This window comes from Diabrotica virgifera, chromosome 6, assembly GCF_917563875.1.
Source record: "Diabrotica virgifera virgifera chromosome 6, PGI_DIABVI_V3a".
NCBI lineage: Eukaryota > Metazoa > Arthropoda > Insecta > Coleoptera > Chrysomelidae > Diabrotica > Diabrotica virgifera.
Window position 1 is genome coordinate 38,021,228 of NC_065448.1, and position 20,446 is coordinate 38,041,673.

A 20,446-nucleotide genomic window follows, 5' to 3' on the forward strand; every position below is an offset into this window, starting at 1 on the left:
TCGGAATATTTCAATTAGAAGGATGTAATTACATAATGAAACATAGTTTTTAATTCTAAATAACTTTTCATAATAACAATTTTCGATATTGTGAAAAATAAACGTATTTTACTCTTGAGCGAAATTCATATTTTTTGACATACCTCGTATAAAATTGATAAAATTTGACAACAGATGGTTGTATTTTAGATTTTAGACCATGCAGAACTTTTTATTAAGAATCACTTTTTTTCGTAAAATTCATAATAAAAGAGTTATCTGAATTAAAATAACTGAAAATAATGTTATTTATCCATAATTTTTCAAAAAAAAAATTTTTCAATTAGAAGGATGTAATTGCATACTAGAATACAGTTTTTAATTCCAAACAACTTTTCATAATAGCAATTTTCAATATTGTGAAAAATAAAGCTACTTTACTCTTGAGTGACATTCAAACTTTTTGACATACCTGGTATAATATTCAAAAAATTTGATATTTGATAGTTAAATCTTAGGTTTTGGACCATGCAGAGCTTTTTATTAAGAAAAACTTTTTTTCGTAAAATTAATAATAAAAAAGTTTTCCATATGGATACAACTTACAGGGACATACTGTATAAACATTTTCAATTTTAAAAGTTAGTCTTTTTTACATTTTTTTTTTGTTATTATATCAATGGCTTTTGTCTGTCCATCAACAATTTTTAATAATATTTCGTTTTTTTGTTACAGGTGGCGCAACAAGTTACTTCTGAGTGTATTATTATATTTCGTTCCAGAAGTAAGTAAAACCAGCAATGGATATTAACGTAATCTAATTAAAAATCATCTCATGAACAGCGAATCGCAAATAACAATATTAGGTCTGGATCCCGCGTATGAAAAAAAAGTTGATTAATAGCAAGCTGAAAATTTGTTAATAACTTAAGGGTGTCTAGTCGGATAAGCTTTGATATATGGGAACACTGGAATAGGGGCAGTTTTAATTGTGGAATAGGTTAAAAATTTGGAACGGTCAGACCACGAAAACGGCACATTTATTTTGTCCGACAGAATAGAATTAAACTCTCCAAACAGAGATTAAACTCTCATGCAAAAATCAGACTGCTAATTATCACCTGTCATAATTCCTGTCATTTGACATATTCTACATGTTCCACTCATTAAAACGCCCATTTGGTTATCAATAGCAGTCTGATTTTTGCATGAGAGTTTCATCTCTCTTCGGAGAGTTTGAGTCTGTTCTGTCGGACAAAATACATGAGCCGTTTTCGTGGTCTGACCGTTCCAAATTTTTAACCTGTTCCACAATTAAAACTTCCCCTGTTCCAGTGTTCCCATATATCAAAGTTTGTCCGACTAGACACCCTTAAGCTATTAACAAATTTTCAGCTTGCTATTAATAAACTTTTTTTTTCATACGCGGGATCCAGGCCTATATGTATATTTATTGAAAAAAGTTATTTATAAATAGTTAATCATTTTCATGAACTAATATTTTATGTAAAACAAGCTGAAAATGCGAGCATTATCATAACGAAAACTTTGTTTATTTACGTATTTAAATTCATAATATAGAAAATTTCTAGTATGAAAAGGTGTTTAGTATTAAATGCTATGTTTTAATATGCAATTATATCCTAATTTAAATATTGTGAACTAATAAAGGTACTCTACTCTCGAGCGAAATTCATATTTTTTGACATACCTCGAATAAAATTGATAAAATTTGATATATGATGAATGCATCTTAGATGTTAGACCATGCATATCTTTTTATGAAGAATAACTTTTCTTCGTAAAATTAATAATAAAAGAGTTATGAATGAAAATGATATTGGTATCCGTAATTTGAGAAACATTTTCAAATATTTTTTATGTTTAGAAGGATGTACAAGTAATTGCATATTAGAACATAGTTTTTAACTCCAAACAACTTTTTATAATAACACTTTTCAATATTGTGAAAAATAAAGATACTTTAATCTTGATCGAACTCCATATTTTTTGACATACCTCGTATAATATAGATTTGATATCTAATAAAAATAAATAAATACAAAATAAACAGTTTTCCTTGAAAATAGTGAACTGTAATTTAACATTATAGGTCTGGATCCCGCGTATGAAAAAAAAGTTGATTAATAGCAAGCTGAAAATTTGTTAATAGCTTAAGGGTGTCTAGTCGGACAAACTTTGCTATATGGGGACAATGGAACAGGGGAGTTTTAATTGTGGAACAGGTTAAAAATTTGGAACTGTCAGACCACGAAAACGGCACATGTATTTTGTCCGACAGAACAGACTTAATCTCTCCGAACAGAGATTAAACTCTCATGCAAAAATCAGACTGCTATTTACCACCAAATGGGCGTTTTAATGAGTGGAACATGTAGAATATGTCAAATGACAGGAATTATGACAGGTGATAAATAGCAGTCTGATTTTTGCATGAGAGTTTAATCTCTGTTCGGAGAGTTTAAGTCTATTCTGTCGGACAAAATAAATGTGCCCTTTTCGTGGTCTGACCGTTCCAAATTTTTAACCTGTTCCACAATTAAAACTGCCCCTGTTCCAGTGTTCCCATATATCAAAGTTTATCCGACTAGACACCCTTAGGCTATTAACAATTTTCAGCTTGCTATTAATCAACTTTTTTTTCATACGCGGGATCCAGACCTATTACATTAACATAAATAAATAAAATTTGTTTATCTGACATTTCAATTTTATGTTGACGTTTAGTTGCGTCACGCGAAAACAAAGTAGAGTTGACGTTTCTACATATGTCGGAAGAAAATGACAATTTTAAGGAGGCTTGTGACGTCACAATGACGACTTTGAGGTCGGATATGTTGAAGATGGTTGGAGATAGCAAAATGCCGTTTTCAGATTTGGATTCAGAAGACAAAACTTCATAGGAATCCATCACTAGGTGGCCTCTAGATATTTCAGGAGCGGCAACACAATAACACACACACACACTTTTGCGAATTTATAAACGAAAAGTTTTCGTTGAAAATTTACTAAGTTTTCAATCTAATAGCACATAAAATTATACCAAAAATATTACTCTACATCCCACCAGACTGAAAACAATGGGAACCTTCTCTGGTTACACCTCCGAGGCTTCTAAAATTTTCAAGCCATAACGGATGCTGAGACTAAAGAAGATGAGGGAATTTTACAATTTATAATTCACGTCCCATCTGCTCAGCGCGGTAAAGTTCCAACGAAAATGGTTCCCTTCGTACTCCAATCATGTAAATCAAAAATGAATAACCACTTTCAATTTCGTTGCAACACGAAACTACAGCCGCATCATATTCTACTTCAATCAGAGAGTGCAGCAAGTACCTCTACCGGTTTCGAAACTTATTAGTCTCTCGTCAGGAGGCACATAGGCTGCTCTCTCTGACCCAACCAGGACAAACGCCGGCGTGCAGTCTCGGATTGCAACGAACAAAATGGCAGAGATGCCCTAGCGGCAACTGCTAGCAAAAGACTAAGTTTTCAATCTAATAGCTCATAAAATAATACCAAAAATATTACTCTACATCCCACCAGACTGAAAACAATGGGAATTCCCATAGTTATATTCCAGTAGAGTAGGTAACCGCTACGAGTGTTCATGGCAGTCGCGCAAATAGAAAGCAATCCTATTAACCGGAACAAGTAGGTTCCTCCACCAATACTTCTACAGAATACTCGACTGTATAACGCACAAACGCACTAGCACCGTAGAGACCGGTTACACGCTGCTAATAGTTCTAATAGCTAGAACCAATAATTAGTTGAGGCAATGAGGTGTTACGAAGTCTCTGATAGTGGGTCTACACATTAACCCTGTAACCGTCACACATTAAATTCATTGAAATAAAATTCTAAAAATTTGTGTGGGCGTTTTTTAAGCGGCTATGAACGTATCAGTGGGGTTGGTATATGCAATTTTTGTATAAAAAGTGGAGTTTGAAAACGTTGCCCTCAAGTAACATTGTCAATTAGTGGTATAATGAGAACGTTACTCCAAAGCAACAGTATCAGTTTGAAGTTAAAATTTTTGCATTGTGCAAACGAGGAATCACCATCAACAGAAGTAATTCTTTTAGGGCTTACAATATGTAAAAAAATCTACAAAAATAAGCAAACATGAACTTTATTACTTACACAGTTACAAGAAAAAACAAAGATAAAAATTTGTGGAGAGTTATGGAAATTAAAGAAACAATTCTTGCCCGGTGTAAAACATAATCTCATGTCACATTTTTGACACATAATTGTCGTGTAGCCATTCTTGCAAAAGCGGCATCTTCCTTTTGGTCCATAGATGGGCCAGTGTCCCACGTTGTCTTTCCTAGTGATGCCATGTGATCGACTTTTCGTAGGAGTAACAATTTTTTCGATCGTCTCGTTCAGTGAAGGTCGCCCCTTCTTTTTTATTTTACCTGTTTGGTGGAGTCCAAAAAATGTCCATTTTAAAATTTTTTTAAAGGCATTGGTTTTACTTTTAGCTCAGCACAATGATGTTTATATACTAGCCAGGCATTGACAACAGACATATCTAATAGATATGTAAAAATAGCATAGTACCATCGTCTAGCCCTACTAGGACTGCGGTATAATCCTAAAAGAGAATTGGCTTTATCCACACCTCCCATGTGTCGGTTATACTGTTTTATTATGGCAGGGCAGGGCAAGGAACATTAGCTTTTTGTTTGGAATGCTCCATATATTTATTTCTACCTATTTGTATTTCATCATATTCATCTCCCGAATCTGCAATTAAACACTCATCCAAATGCTTACTTTCGATGTCCTCATCATCGGATATACTCTCTGTATCTGATACATCAGCTCTAACAGGAACTATGTAGCTCGTTTTTTTTTTCATAAAACGTAACAGGAGGGATGTCCATATTTCTGAAAAGAAAATTCAGCTTAGTTTTTACTATTACCACTTAGCGTCAACGTTGATTCTAAGCAACATACTTTTTAGGCAAAGTTTTTGCTAAAACTACTCAATGTACAACGTAGATGTATGTTTTAGATTATAAATAAACCTTTCCTAAATAGATTCTAAAAATATTACAGCAAAATACGTGTTTTTACTTACCGATTTGTTTATATTTAACTAGCAACGTCGGCACTACAACACTTTCATTGAAACCTTACACTCCAAATGAGGCTTACTAAGTTAACAAAATTTAATACAGGTGGCGCACATGCCGGAATCATAGACGAACGGTTGTCGCTTGGATACCACACCGTCCTACTGTGGTAAAATTCGACGTATATGGAAATTTTAGAGTTTGAAGTCAACGTTGCTTGAGAGCATCATGCGCGCTTACAGGGTTAAAAAACGATTTTAGCGTGTGGACGCCACTATCTCTGTGAAACACTCGCCTGTAGTACGCCTCAGTAACTCATACGAGTTACTAGCGTCGTGTAACTGAGCCTTTATGCCCGTTTCACTTTATTCCAGTCCAGTAATCCAGCGAGTTATTCCAATACAGTGCAGGACTGGATCATATCTCCACATTATTCCAGTCATTCAAAAGCTGTAAGATCAGTAGCACTATAGTGACAATGCTTTAATGCAATAATCAAGCACTGAATTGGCCGTTTACACTATTTCAGTGGCGCTGGAACGGACGAACTGAAATGAAAAATAGACAGCCATTCCAGTCAACTGGATCGGATTGATCACTAGACTAGGACTAATCTGTAAAAAAACGTGTATTTTTGGATGTGAGAGGTGGCATTCGGATTTTTGCAGATAAAGTTAGGTGACACCTTCAGTAATAATAATTGACGTATGCTCCTCCTCAAATATGCCCGGAACATTAATAAAAAAATTAAAATATTTAAAAATTTCGAAAAACATCGATTTTTTCTGCTTTCTTTGCTTATAACTTTAAAACAGTTCGTTTTGAAACAAAGTCGTAGAGAAATAAAATAAAGATAATTGAATTTTGTATGATATACGACTGGTCAAAAATGTCTTAAGGTATTACCTTTTCTGCAATCATCATCATTCTCTTTGCCTTATTCCTATGCGGGGTCGGCTTCCCTAATTGCATTTCTCCACACAATTCTATCCTGGGTCATATCAATATTAATCCCCTTTACCAACATGTCCTGCCTAATCGTCTCCCCCCACGTCTTCTTTGGTGTTCCTCCCTTACTCCTTCCAGGAATCTGCACTTCAGCTGCTCTTCGTATTGAATGATTAACGTCCCGACGTTGAACATGACCAAACCATCTCAACCTATGCTCTCTCATTTTGGCATCAATTGGTGCCACACCTAGACTTCCCCTAATATACTCATTTTTAATTTTATCCTTTCTTGTCACTCCACTCATCCATCTAAGCATTCTCATCTCCGCCACATGCATTCGTTGTTCCTCTTTCTTTTTCACTGCCCAACATTCAGTTCCGTACATCATAGCCGGTCTTATAACTGTTTTATAGAATTTTCCTTTCAGCTTCATTGGAACTTTTCTGTCACACAACACACCACTCGCTTCCTTCCACTTCATCCATCCATCCCTAATTCTACTGCATGCATCTCCATCTATTTCTCCATTACTCTGTAATACCGATCCCAGGTACTTAAAACTATTGCTTTTTACAATCAGTTCACCATCCAAAGATACCATTTTATTTGTAGTAACTCCATCTTAAAATGAACATTCCAAATACTCTGTCTTTGTCCTACTAAGTTTTAAACCTTTTTCCTCCAGAGCTCGTGTCCACTGTTCCAGTTTTTTTTTTAAGTCTCTTTCACTATTTCCTACTAACACGACATCAGCAGCATACATTAAGCACCATGGAATGTTACCCGGTAGTTTCGCTCTTATCTGGTCCAAAACTAATGAGAATAAATACGGACTAAGCACCGAGCCTTGGTGCAATCCTACTTTCACATGAAATTTATCAGTCTCTCCCACACCTGTCCTAACACTAGTCGCTACTCTCTCATACATATCCCTCACAATCTTTACATAAGCACCAGGGACTCCTTTCTTATTGAGTGCCCACCATTACCTTTTCTGCAATATAGCAATAAATACAAAATAAGGGCGCAAAATACGCCTGTTGTTATTCAATCATTCTTAACCACTTTGGTGGCACTTAGAACCTTAGTAATTCGCTTAGAAAATTCTTATAACTTACTTAAATGGTCTACCAAATTTCATTAAAATCGACCTAATAGATTTTGCATAATAAATTTGCAATGTAAATGTTTTTAAAAAAGTTCAAATTTTTTAAAATATTTCTGAACAAAAAGTAGACCATTTAGAAGTTGGCTAATTCTTTTACATATAAAGAGGTGCTCTACCTATCTAATACACTTTACAGAATTAAAATCGGATTATCAGGGAATCGGGGAATCAGCAATGTTTTAAAATTATGAACAATTTTTTGGCTTATAAACAAATAGCTTTGTTTATTAATAAAAAAAATAATTTTTAGCAATGCAAATAATTAAAACCGGTATAATTTCACTTAAACTTTCAAATGCTGTCAGCAGAATTGCTATTTTATTTTTTAACCAAAAGTTATTCTCGTTCAAAAATTGCAATTTTTCGATTTTTTGAATGTTCCACCGCATTTATCTCGAAAACTATGCATCCTACGAAAAAACTTGTAAGAACATTTTTTGCTTAGAATTACCCAAGAAATACAAAAAAAAATGTTTTATTTTGCGAAAAATCGATGTTATGTAATTCCTCAAGTTCTTTGTTTATAACAATCTTATCGACATCCGGATCAACTGTTACCCAAAAAATTCGTGTTCTACGGATCAAAGTACATAAAAAAACTTGGGTAAGTCCATCTAAATAAAAGAGCCCGTAGCACTACACAGTACTAATTTGTTTATAAGCCAAAAAATTGTTTATAACTTTAAAACATTGCTGAGGCTGCTTAAATAATCCGATTTCAATTCTGTGAAGTGCATAAGATAGGTGGAGTGCTTCTTTATATGTAAAAAAATTGACAAATCTTTGTATGTTCTAGTTTTTGTTGTGCAAGATTTTAAAAAATTTTAATTTTTTAAAAAAAGTTTAGATTGCAAAATTATTATGAAAAATCTAGTAAGTAAATTTTAATGAAATCTGGTGGACGCATTACAAAAATTTTCTAAGCAAATTAGGAAGGTTCCAAGTGTAACGTAAGTGATGGAAAAACATTGAATAAGGACAGGCTTGTTTTGCTCCCTTATTTTATATTTATTGCTATTTTGCAGCAACGGTGTTAAATTAAGACATTTTTAACTAATCGTAGCTGATAGAAAATTTAATTATCTTTGTTTTATTCCTATACGACTTTGTTCCAAAATGAATCGTTTTAAAGTTATAAGCAAAGAAAGTAGAAAAAAAAACGAAATTTTTTGAAATTTTTAAATATTTAATTTTTGTTATTAATGTTCCGGGCATATTTTTAAGAAGGAGCATAAGTCAATTATTATTAACGAAGTTTTCACTTAACTTTATCCGCAAAAATCCGAATGCCACCTCTCACATCCACCTAAAAACAGATCCTTCCTGGTCTACACTGGAATACCTAGTTCATTTCAGTGCAGGTTCACATTGTTCCAGTGGAATTCCACCGCTCTACTGGAATGTTGGACTGGAACAATGTGAACTGGACATTACTCTAAATACTTTTACTTATAGATGTGCCACTGTCAGTCATATGAAGATACAACAGCATCAGTGGAATACAGCGTAAGCAGTAGTAGCAGCACAAGTGTTGGAGACCATCCTGGTAGTCATGAAAAAGGAAAGGTGTCATCAGAACACACAAATCACTCAAGAGAGGCGTTAAATCTTCAAGCTAATTCTCCAGAGCCAGTAAGTTTCATATCAATATAATACCTAGGGTTAGATAGGGAAATATTACTAACTGCTTCTTTATGTCCTTGTCATGTCCATGTATTTACCTTGTCACTAATTGTCTAAGATCCGATAGGTATAAGGACGACCTGCATCGATCTGTTTAATGGATAAAAATTTATTATTTGATATGTAATTTAATATGTTAAAAATTATAAAAAACAAAGCGTGCTCGATATAATTCTGTCCCGACTATAATTATACGTCTGGATCCCGCGTGCCAAAAACAAGTTTATTAATAGCAAGCTGAAAATTTGTCAATAGCTTAGCGGTGTTTATTCGGACAAACTTTGATATACGGGAACACTGGAACAGGGGAAGTTTTAATTGTGGAATAAGTTACAGGTTTCGAACGTCAAACTACGAAAACGTGCCATGTATTTTGTCGGACAGAACTTCCAATTGATTCTTTACCCTTTCATTAAACTCTCATGCAAAAATTAGATTGCTATTTACCACCAATTTTTTTTTATTTAAATTTATGTGTCACGGCAGCGATGGCCATTGACACAAACAATATTGGTTATACAATAATTAATTACAATAAGGACTTAAAACTAGTTAATTTCTAAATCTTAAATAACATTAGGTAAAAATTATGAAGAAAAAAAATTGAATATACAATCATTGGATACTATAGAGACGTACAACTAATTATGAAATTGCTTCGGTCTTCTTGGGATACTTCGGACGTTGTTTAGTCATAGTAATTGCATATGAACTAGTAAGATTACTGGAAGAATTGGGTCCAGACATGGTGATGCTAACAGTGGAGGAACATTGATTTAAATTGTTACTCATGTAGTCAAAAGTAACTTGAATTTGTTTATATGTATTACGCTTTGGATGTCTGGAAATAAGTGATAACCTTGGATAAATCACTGCAATACTGGTTGCCTAACTGTTGGCGTTCGATGGGATGGCGACGGGATAGCAACAGTGAAAAACTATTGATAGTTTGACACTGAATGTGTTTAAGTTGGAAGATTATTAAGCAAAACATCTCTTACTGAAGTTACAGCTTGTTCTTGATGATTACCACGTAACACAATTGTTATTAGTCACTATTTGAGCGAAAACTAATTTTAATAACTAGTATTTACAGTACTAATTACAAATTTCGGCACCAATTTACAGATTGATACATACACGTTCTGACGTTAGTTTGACAGTCACCATCAATTTAATTCCTGTCATTTGACATATTCTACATCTCGGACTTAATAAAATGCTCAACATATTTCTCGGAAAAACATTTTGCCTTATACCGGGTGTCCACTTATATTTCCCCCATTTTAACTGCCTATAACTTCTAAACGCCTCAAGATAGAAATATGCCGTTTTCGCTGAAATGTTTTATTTTATTAAAAGTTTTGTCGGAATGGATTGAATTTTTTATATCGCTTTTAAATACGAAAACAAAAATGGCGGATTTTTGAAAAAAACATTGTTGACTTTTTTTTTAATAGAACACCCAGTATATTTTTTTGTAAATTGAAAGAAAGGTCATTTACCTATCCAGCGATATAAAGTTTTTTAAAATCCGTTGTCAAATCACTGAGTAATTAATTTTTAAAATGAGAGGTGCAACGTGGATATCGCATACATAAATAACATAACTAAGCACATTGATATTGTAACAAAAACGAGCGTTCGGGTATTTATTTACGACTTTATTATTTATTTATACAAGTTTACTTTACAAACTTTAGCTTAAGACTAAACTCTATTCACAAAAATTATGCCTTATATATCCTAGTCGTTATTCTCGATCATTCCGGGCTAAGCCAGCTCTCCGACTATCGTGTGACCTTCCAACAACCGCGCATCGGTTCCACGTATAGCGTGCTTCGATCTAGACTTTTCTCGGCTTACGCCTTGCGGCCGGTGACTCATTGTTTTGCTACAATATATTATGTTATGTGATTTCCAGATTGCATCTCTCATTTTAAAAATTAATTTCTCAGTCATTTGACAACCGATTTTATAAAATTGTATATCGCTGGATAGGTAAATTACCGTTTTTTCAAGTTTTTAGGTAAGTGATCATTTTTTTTATATCGCTATTCAATAAAAAATAGCGGATTTAAAAAAAAAGATGTTGACTTTTTTTATTAAAACACCCAGTATATTTTTTTGTAACTTGAAAAAAACGGTCATTTACCTATCCAGCGATATAAAATTTTTTAAAATCGGTTGTCAAATGAATGAGTAATTAATTTTTAAAATGAGAGATGCAATGTGGAAATCACATAACAATATCAATTTGCTTCGTTATGATATTTAGTTATGTGATATCCACGTTGCACCTCTCATTTTAAAAATTAATTACTCAGTGATGTGACAACCGATTTTGAAAAACTTTACACCGCTGTATAGGTGAATGACATTTCTTTCAATATACAAAAAAATATACTGGGTGTTCCATTAAAAAAAAGTCAACAACTTTTTTTTCAAAAATCCGCCATTTTTATTTTCGTATTTGAAAACGATATAAAAAATTTAATCCATTCAGACAAAACGTTTACTAAAATAAAACATTTCAGCGAAAACGGCATATTTATATCTTGAGCCGTTTATAAGTTATAGGCAGTTAAAATGGGGGAAAATATAAGTGGACATCCGGTATTATACACTGACCGGCACGAAAAAACGGGCACCCCAAAAAATGAGTCATTTTTGATGTCTCGTATCTCCTAAACCAGTTGTCCGATTTAAGTAGTTGTTTTAATATGTTATAGCATTATTCTTTAACAATATCGCTGTAAGAATATTGTTGCTAGACAGGTAAATTTTCATTGTATACCGGGTATACCAATCAAACTGGTTTTTTTTTCTGAATTTTCACAACACCCTATGAAATATTCTAGAATTTATAAAATATTGAAATTAAAAACCCAACTATAACCCCAGATTTTCTTAACATTCTCTTTTTTATCCATTCGCTTATGTTGGATAATAAAAAAGTTAGGGACTTTAACAACTACCCATGTTCTTTTCAATACAGGGTGCTTCTAAATAAGTGCGACAAGCTTTAAGGGGTAATTCTGCATGCAAAAATAATGACCGTTTGCTTGATAAACCTATGTCTGCAAATGCTTCGTTTCGAAGATACGGGATGTTGAATTTTGTCTTATAAACTTTTTTTATTAACATCCAAGATTTTTTACAATCTGTTTTACAATGAAAACAATAAGTAACATTGTTTGTCTTTACAATGACAGAGAGATGTAAGGTCCAGTGACCAAAGCATCACGACACACACATTAGCTTGTTTACCGGTGAGATGCGCACATACACTGATACGCGAGCACGAAAACTAAAACTGGCATAGAACACAATGGCAGGACGCTGTTGAAGGCGTAGCAGCTTCCTCTGCTGTAGGCTCTGTCAGGATCGGTTAGGTAGTTCCAAGGGATCATATCGCTTCAATCTCTTCGCTTGTTGGTTGTTGAGAAGATTGTGTGCCAAGGTGTTAGGATGTACCCGCAACCTATTTTGATATTGTTCAGAAGATTTTTTTGCACTCTTCGGAGAATGATAGTACCTGAAGATCCTTATGTATTGCGTCATTCTGGATGTACCAAGGGGCAATAACGATTGTTCTTAAAGTTTTGGATTGAAATCTTTGTATTTTCATAATATTAGATTTGCTAGCTGATCCCCAGAGCTGCGAACCATATGTCCAAATGGGTTTTATTATTGTTTTGTATATAAGCAGTTTGTTATCGATCGATAGGTGAGAGTTTTTTCCCAACATCCAGTAAAGTTTTCTGTATAAAATTCCCAGTTGAAGTCTTTTTGTCCATATATGTTTGGTCCAAGTTAGTCGTTTGTCAAGGTGAATACCTAGATATTTTACGTCATCCTTTTGAGGTAAAGGATGTCGATCGAGGTTAACTTGTGGACATGTACCTCTTCTTAGAGTGAATGTAATGTGTGTGGATTTTGAGGGGTTTACTCTAATTCTCCAGAGTTTAAGACATTCATTTGTTTTGTTCAGATGTAGTTGCAGTCTCTCTGATGCTATTATTGGATTACCATGAGAGGCCAGGAAAGCAGTATCATCTGCGAATGTTGCAAGTGTCAGGTCGTTGCTTGTTGGCAAATCAGCCGTATATATTAGGTATAGGATCGGTCCGAGCACACTACCCTGAGGTACACCAGATAGGATGGGGTAGAGTTTTGTATAGGCTTCACTATATTTTACCAGATATCTCCTTTCTTTAAGGTATGATTGAAGCAGTTTGAAGTAAGTGTAAGGTAGGTTTTTCTTTAATTTATTGATCTGACGATTAACTTATTGTTCTAAAACTGGTTGAGATATTCAAATGAAATTTGCTAGGCTTTAAGAGGTAGTTATTTCGCATTTTTTGACATACAATTAAAAATTTTATATTCACCATTGGCGTGCTTGCAGGTAATATGACTCGTATGCACGCCAATGGTGAATATAAATTCTTAGTTGTATGTCAAAAAATGCAGGAATAACAACCTCTTAAAACCTACCAAATTTCATTTGCATATCTCAACCGGTTTTAGAGCAATAAATAAATCGTTAGTTTGTAAGAAAAAATTCAACATGTCGTATCTCGGAAACGAAGCATTTGCGAACATAGGTTTATCAAGCAAACGGTCATTATTTTTTCATGCACAATTACCCGTTAAACTTTGTCGCACTTATTTAGAAACACCCTGTATTGAAAAGAACATGGGTAGTTGTTAAAGTCCCTAACTTTTTTATTATCCAACATAAGCGAATAAATAAAAAACAGAATGTTAAAAAACCTGGGGCTATAGCCGTGTTTTAATTTCAATATTTTGTAAAGGAAAGGCTAGAATATTCCACAGGGTGTTGTGAAAATTGAGAAAAATACCCAGTTTGATTGGTACACCCAGTATACAATGAAAATGTACCTGTCTAGCAACAATATTATTAAAGTGATATTGCTAAAGAATAAGGCTGTAACATATTAAAAACATTATTTAAATCGGACAACAGGTTTAGGAGATACGAGACATCAAGAATGGCCCATGTTTTGGGGTGCCCGTTTTTCGTGCCGGCCAGTGTATGAAGTTTGCTATTGAATGAACTTAAAAACATCTTGATATTTTTCACAATCAAAAACTTGTCAGGATGACCAGGAAAATCACGTTCCACAATTAAAACTTCCCCTGTTCCAGTGTTCCCATACATCAAAGTTTGTCCGACTAGAAACCGTTAAAATTTTCAGCTTGCTATTAATAAACTTTTTTTGTTACGCGGGATCCAGGCCTGTTAATTAATAATTAAATAATGACTTTTTTTATAAATTCTACAATAAATTTTTTCGGCCTGGGCATATATTATTTTAGATTTTATGGATCATTCTAAACAAAAAAGATCTTTTGGTAATTTTTCTCTTGAGTTGATCTCTTAAGTATAATTATTGAATTATTTCGTTTATTATTAACTTTACGACATGAATTTACATAAGGGTGGTTCGCCAAAATAAGCGGCATATTGTGTAACTCGCTTTTTTCTTAAGTCCTTTACATACTGTGTTTCAAATTATGTTGCCAAAGTTAATTCATATAATAGATGAATGTACGCCACTTAACATTAATTTTAAAAAAAGTATTTTTACAAGCATTTTATGCAATTTTAATGTCAAAATATCAACTCCGAGGCTGTAACCCATCTTGTTTTTTGATCTGTTTTATAGTATTACACACTGAAAAGTTACAAAAGTGCAGATTATTTTATCAATAATTAATTAAAAACCCAATGTAATTTAAAACTGTCAAATGAATAACTTTCATTTTTAAAATCAAATCATAAAAATCTACTACTAAAAACTGTAACCAACTTTGTGCATCAACACCGAGGCTTCATGAAAATATATGAAAAGTTAGGCCAAACTGCACTATATTGTATGGCAAGCAGCTTGACAAGAGAGGAACGCTTCAGTCTAACCCAAATTGTGGAAGAAAGTGGACGAACATGATATCGCTAAGCGATAGAAAATTTATCAAGGTGTCTTAAGCTAAGCGTATGTTTTTATACAGTCAACACCGAAGCCTTCGTAAAAACTTAATTTTTCTAATTTTTTTAATATGTTTTTCTTTTAAGTATGCGCTATAAAGTTTTTTTGACACCACATGAATAAAGCAGAATTATTTTTAAAATTTGTAGAAAGTAGAATTAAAAATGTATGAAATCATCAACACCGAAGCCATCAACTCCGAAGCTCAGTCGTGCCTCGGAGTTGACGAACGTGCCTCGGAGTTGTTGAAAGTATATGAGTGGTCATTCTTAAACTAAAAAAATACAATTTAAATTTAGTCTGATATAGGAAAAGGGTTACTGGGTAAGCTCTCAAGATGTTTCGGTCGGTTTGGTAGTATTACCTTCTTTTTATAGAAAATGGCTCATATACACTGGAGTACGACGGAAAAATGAAGGCGAAAACCCCAAAATCGTTAAATAAAGATTTTATGAAAGAAAGTAATATTTTATGCAGCTATGCTCATTTCTGTAAGAATATACCATTTTGGGTAGTCTTCTCTAATGTTGATAAAAGAGACATCTGTCTATGTAGGCACATTTATGTGAAAACATGGAGCTCATGTGTGGAAGCGGAAAACAAATCATTATGTTGCGCAGAAAAGACTGAAGAATGTATAGGAAGGAAATGCCAAGATTGTGTTCAAAAGCAGATTAAATTTTTGAAATTTAACGGAGAAGACACGGCTACATATTGGAAAGTTTTGTCAACACGAAGGCCGGTCTAAATCAACTCCGACGCAATTGATATTTTACCTATTTTTCATGTTTTTCTGTAGTAGTTTATATCAAAATGAAAGTGTTTTGTATAGTTTTATTACATACCAATTTTTATTTAATTGTTACGATCATAGATTTCAATTAACAGAGAATTACGTTAACACCGTGGACACTTAGTCAACTCAGAAGTCACATTTCCGTTTTTCGGAAAATATTTAAAAATGATCTCTGCTGGTATCATGGGAAAGTTGAATAGCTCATTTTATAAAAAATATTTAAAAATGAACTAATTCTAAACCATGTTTTAAATTAAATTTCTCTACCTCGAAATTGCCGTCTATTTTGGCGAATCACCCATAAACAAACATGTAGAGAATTATATTTTATACAATTTTGATGTCCTTTTCTGCTAAAATCAAGATTTGAAGACGTAAATATGCGGCAAAGACGCGAGCGCAAGACCTTGTAGGAATTGGTAATGTAGGAATTGTTTTTGTTCAATATCTCGGCCATTTTAAACATCAAGTCAATTTATTCTTTTTTAATTTTAGGTGGTATTTATTGAAGATACAGGAGATTATGTTCCAGTTTCGCCTTTAAGAAAAAGAAATCAAGTTATCTCAGAAGACGACATTGATTGGCAGCATCCGTATGAAACGTGGGATAGGGAATATAGGAGATTTAGATTTAATAATACAAAAGTTCAGCGTAAGTTTAGTGCTTTCATATATAAGTTTATACATATACGAGTAGTGTATATTATCTAAATTTCCCAGTTAGAACGCAAATAAAAAGCATCCTATCCGAAGAAGTTCGCACGACCTTTTTGCTCACAGTTCCATATTCTATTTATCGGTTTTGAGCCAATGTTTTTGTTTTTAATCCATTTCTTAAAATTTTTGGATATGGTATAAGGTATTAGGACCTAAAGGACATATAAAGTATTATACTTATATAAAGGATAAAGGACGTATAAGGTCATCATCATCATCATCATCAGCCTCTCTCAATCCACTGCTGGACATAGGCCTCCCCTGTTTGTCTCCAAAGTGTTCGATCTTGTGCTTGCTGTACCCAGTTTTTTGTTGTTCTTCGTAAGTCATCTTGCCATCGTGTTGGTGGTCTTCCTCTGCTACGTTTATCGGCTCTTGGTCTCCATTCAACTAGTTTACGAGTTTATCTTCCGTCCTTCATTCTGGCAACGTGTCCAGCCCATTTCCATTTTAAGTTACAGCTTCTTTCAATGACGTCTATGACTTTGGTCTTAGCTCGTAGATCTTCGTTTCTAATCGTGTCTCGCAGAGTGGCCCCTATCATTGATCGCTCCATTCTTCTCTGCGCTACTCTTAGCTTTTGTGCGTTTTTCTTTGTGAGCGATAATGTTTCTGCACCATAGGTCATCACCGGTAGCACGCATTGGTCGAAAACTTTTTTCTTCATATTAGTTGGAATGTCACTCTTAAAAACGTTCCTAAGAGCACCGTATGCTGCCCATCCTTGTATTATTCTTCTGGATACTTCGGTTGCTTGATTGTCCTTACCTATCTTAATTTCGTGACCTAGATATATATATTTGTCTACCAGTTCTATTTGTTCATTTTGTATTTCAAGGTGTTTACTTGGTACTAAGTTCGTCATATATTTTGTTTTTGTTATATTCATTTTTAAGTCTATTTTATGACAGGCTGTACTAAGTTCTTCCAACATTTTCTTTGTTTGTCCCAAATCGTCTGCAATCAGGACTATATCGTCTGCGTAGCTTAGGTGGTGTAGCATCTCTCCGTCCACATTTATTCCTTTGTCACCCCATTCGAGGGTTTTGATCGCTTTTTCTAGAGCCGATATGAAAAGTTTAGGTGATAAAGTATCACCTTGTCGGATACCCCTTTGGATTTTTATTTGGTTGCTGTTAGCGTGTAGTTGTATCGAGCTTGTCGCATTTTTATATATATTACATATTAGCCTCGAATATCGGCTATCAATGCGGCTCTCGTTTAGTGCTTCTATAACACAGTCGAGTTCTACTGAGTCGAATGCTTTGTGGAAATCTACAAATGTTAAAACTAAGGGCTTGTTATATTCTATGGATTTTTCGATGAGTTGTTTTATTGTTTGGAGATGATCGTTGGTTCCAAAGTTTGCTCTGAATCCAGCTTGTTCTCTACTTTGATATAGGTCTAATTTCTTGTCTAATCTTGTGGTAATTACTCTCGTGAAAAGTTTATAAAGATGGTTTAACAGACTGATCGGTCGGTAATTTTCCAGATCAATTTTTTCTCCTTTTTTGTGCAGAAGAATTGTTTTGGCTCTATTCCATTCAGATGGTATGGATTTCTTTGTCAAACGTAGATTAAAGAGATCTATTATTTTTCTCATTAGAGGTTCACCGCCATTCTTCACAGCCTCGATCGCTATTCCATCGTCACCTGGTGATTTATTGGATTTCATTTTATTCATCGCTTGTCTAATTTCACTGAGAGATATTTCTGGCATGAGTTCAGAGCCTTGATTTAATATTGTTTTGTTTATTGCATCATTTAACTGTGTTTGGTTCATCCGTCTGCTTTTATAAAGTTCTCCATAGAAGTCTTCTACTATTGTTAAAAGCTCCTCGTATACGTATAAGGTATTAGGATATAAATAGTAGATAGATTAACTTTCTTTTATGTAAACATAAATCAACGCATTTTAAAGGCCTTGAAGAGTTTAGTACACCTTATTACACTTGATGATTCAAAAAATGCTGCCATTGAAATCAGATGTTCAAAATTAAAAGACGCATTCCATATGTGCAACGACATCTACAAAAGTAGAGGCTTTCAACTTAAAACTCAACAGAGTTTAGAGCCTCTACTTTTGTACACCAGAACATCTCTACCATAGCTACCTTTTGTACTATTTTTTTGTCATTCCAAACACCAACTTATTCAGTAAATCTGGCCCAGTCTAACTATTCTTTTTCACCAACTGAAAAATGTCGTCTTCTTCTTTATATGTCTGAAAGTTGACAACTATGATAGCGATTCGAATCTTCGGTACCGTTGCTACGGAGATTTGATAAAATCTGTGAAGGTATGGTTTTGCAGAACAATATGTTTTGCAAAGAAAGCTTTTTGAAAGGTCTAAAGGCGTTATGTTGCCAATTTTGTTCACTTCGGTGGTGCCTAAGAATTTTTTAATACATCCTTGTACATTGAGACTGGAATCGTTTCAGCAGTTTTAGCCAGAAATATTTTAGTAGCGTTTCGGTACCAATAAGCAGACCATGTCAAAAAAAATTAAAAATACTATTAAAAGGAGTATTTTACAATTTAAATTAATCTGTTAATCTTATCGTTTTCTAGATATTGAAGCAGAGTGTCAGGATGATTACATGAAAATTCGTGTTGGCTTTAATGGATCATTCACAGGTCTTGTATATTCTGCAGGTAAGTTTTTGACAATATTTAATAATTTGTTAAGTCGATTTTAAGGTGATACAGTAGCGATCAACAGGTATCCAAAACGAGTTCCAAGATTGCGGCTGTAATTTTGAATATTTTTTCGAGATATTTGGCACACGTATTCGTAATATAATAAAGAATGGCAGTACAGAGCCCAATTTGAAAAATATATTAACATGTGGAAATTACTCTATAATTAAATACAATTTAAAAAAAACGAGCCTGTACCGCCATTAAGAAGAACAAAAAAATACACTTTCTACGATGCCTAGATTTTGTGTCATTTTGGAACTACTAAAATTTTTTATTTCGTTAGTAGTTCCAAAATGACACAAAATCTAGGCATCGGATAAAAAAGTTTATTCGAAGAAAGTGTATTTTTTTGTTCTTCTTAATGGCGGTACAGGCTCCTTTTTTTAATATATATATATATATATATATATATATATATATATATATATATATATATATATATATATATATATATATATATATATATATATATCTCCATGCATCTCTATCTTCCCAAAGGTCTTCGTCTAAACCTCTCTCTCGGATCTCTCTGTCTATTCCTTCTCTCCAGCTCTTTCTGGGTCGGCCTCTTTTTCTCTTTCCATGTGGTGACCAATCTAGAATCTGTTTTGGCAGACGGTGTTCTGGCATTCTCTGCACATGTCCATACCACTTTAGTTGTTGTACTCTTATATCTTCGACAATCGTATGTGTGACTCCCATAATCTCTCGTATACGTTCGTTATTAATTCTTTCGAGTTTTGATTTTCCTGCGGCACGTCTCCAGTAGTCCATCTCCGTGGCTTGTAGTGTTCTTTCAGTAGTTGTCTTTAACTGCCACACGTCACTTCCATACATTACTATGCTCTTTATAATAGTGTTGTATATTCGATGTTTATTTTTTTTTGGATATATGTTGATCCCAAATAATACTATTTAGTTGAGATATGGCCCTTCTACCTTGAGTGTTTCGTTTTTTTATAGCCTGATCTGATTTGCCGTCGTCCGTGATTTCTACTCCTAAATAAGAATATTTATTGTTGTATTTAATGTGTTGTCCGTCGTTTAAAACTAGATTCTGTTCGTTGCCACCGATGTTCATGTACATTGTTTTCTCTATGTTAACTTCTAATCCCCATTTTTTGTACTCTTCGATTAATTTCCGAGTCATGTATTCCAGATCGTCATATTCGTTGGCAATTACAATTTGATCATCAGCAAAACATAGAGTGTACAGGTTGTTATTATTTAATTGTATACCCATGCCGCTGCACTTCCGCTTCCAAAGTTTTAATGCTTGTTCCAGATATATTTTGAAAAGTGTCGGCGATAGGCAGCATCC

The 20,446-nt window shown here is 33.8% G+C and overlaps 1 protein-coding gene across 1 annotated transcript in view; it reads left to right on the forward strand.

Annotated features, from left to right (window-relative positions):
* Positions 1 to 718: 718 nt before the first annotated feature.
* Positions 719 to 20,446, forward strand: part of LOC114333791 (uncharacterized) — a 50,364-nt gene continuing 30,636 nt past the window's right edge. Inside the window, exons 1-4 of the mRNA XM_050653986.1 lie at positions 719 to 763; positions 8,665 to 8,841; positions 16,201 to 16,357; positions 18,994 to 19,077. Of these exons, the coding sequence (XP_050509943.1) occupies positions 8,665 to 8,841; positions 16,201 to 16,357; positions 18,994 to 19,077 (418 nt within the window). The 5' untranslated portion in view covers positions 719 to 763. The remainder of the gene's footprint in view (positions 764 to 8,664; positions 8,842 to 16,200; positions 16,358 to 18,993; positions 19,078 to 20,446) is intronic.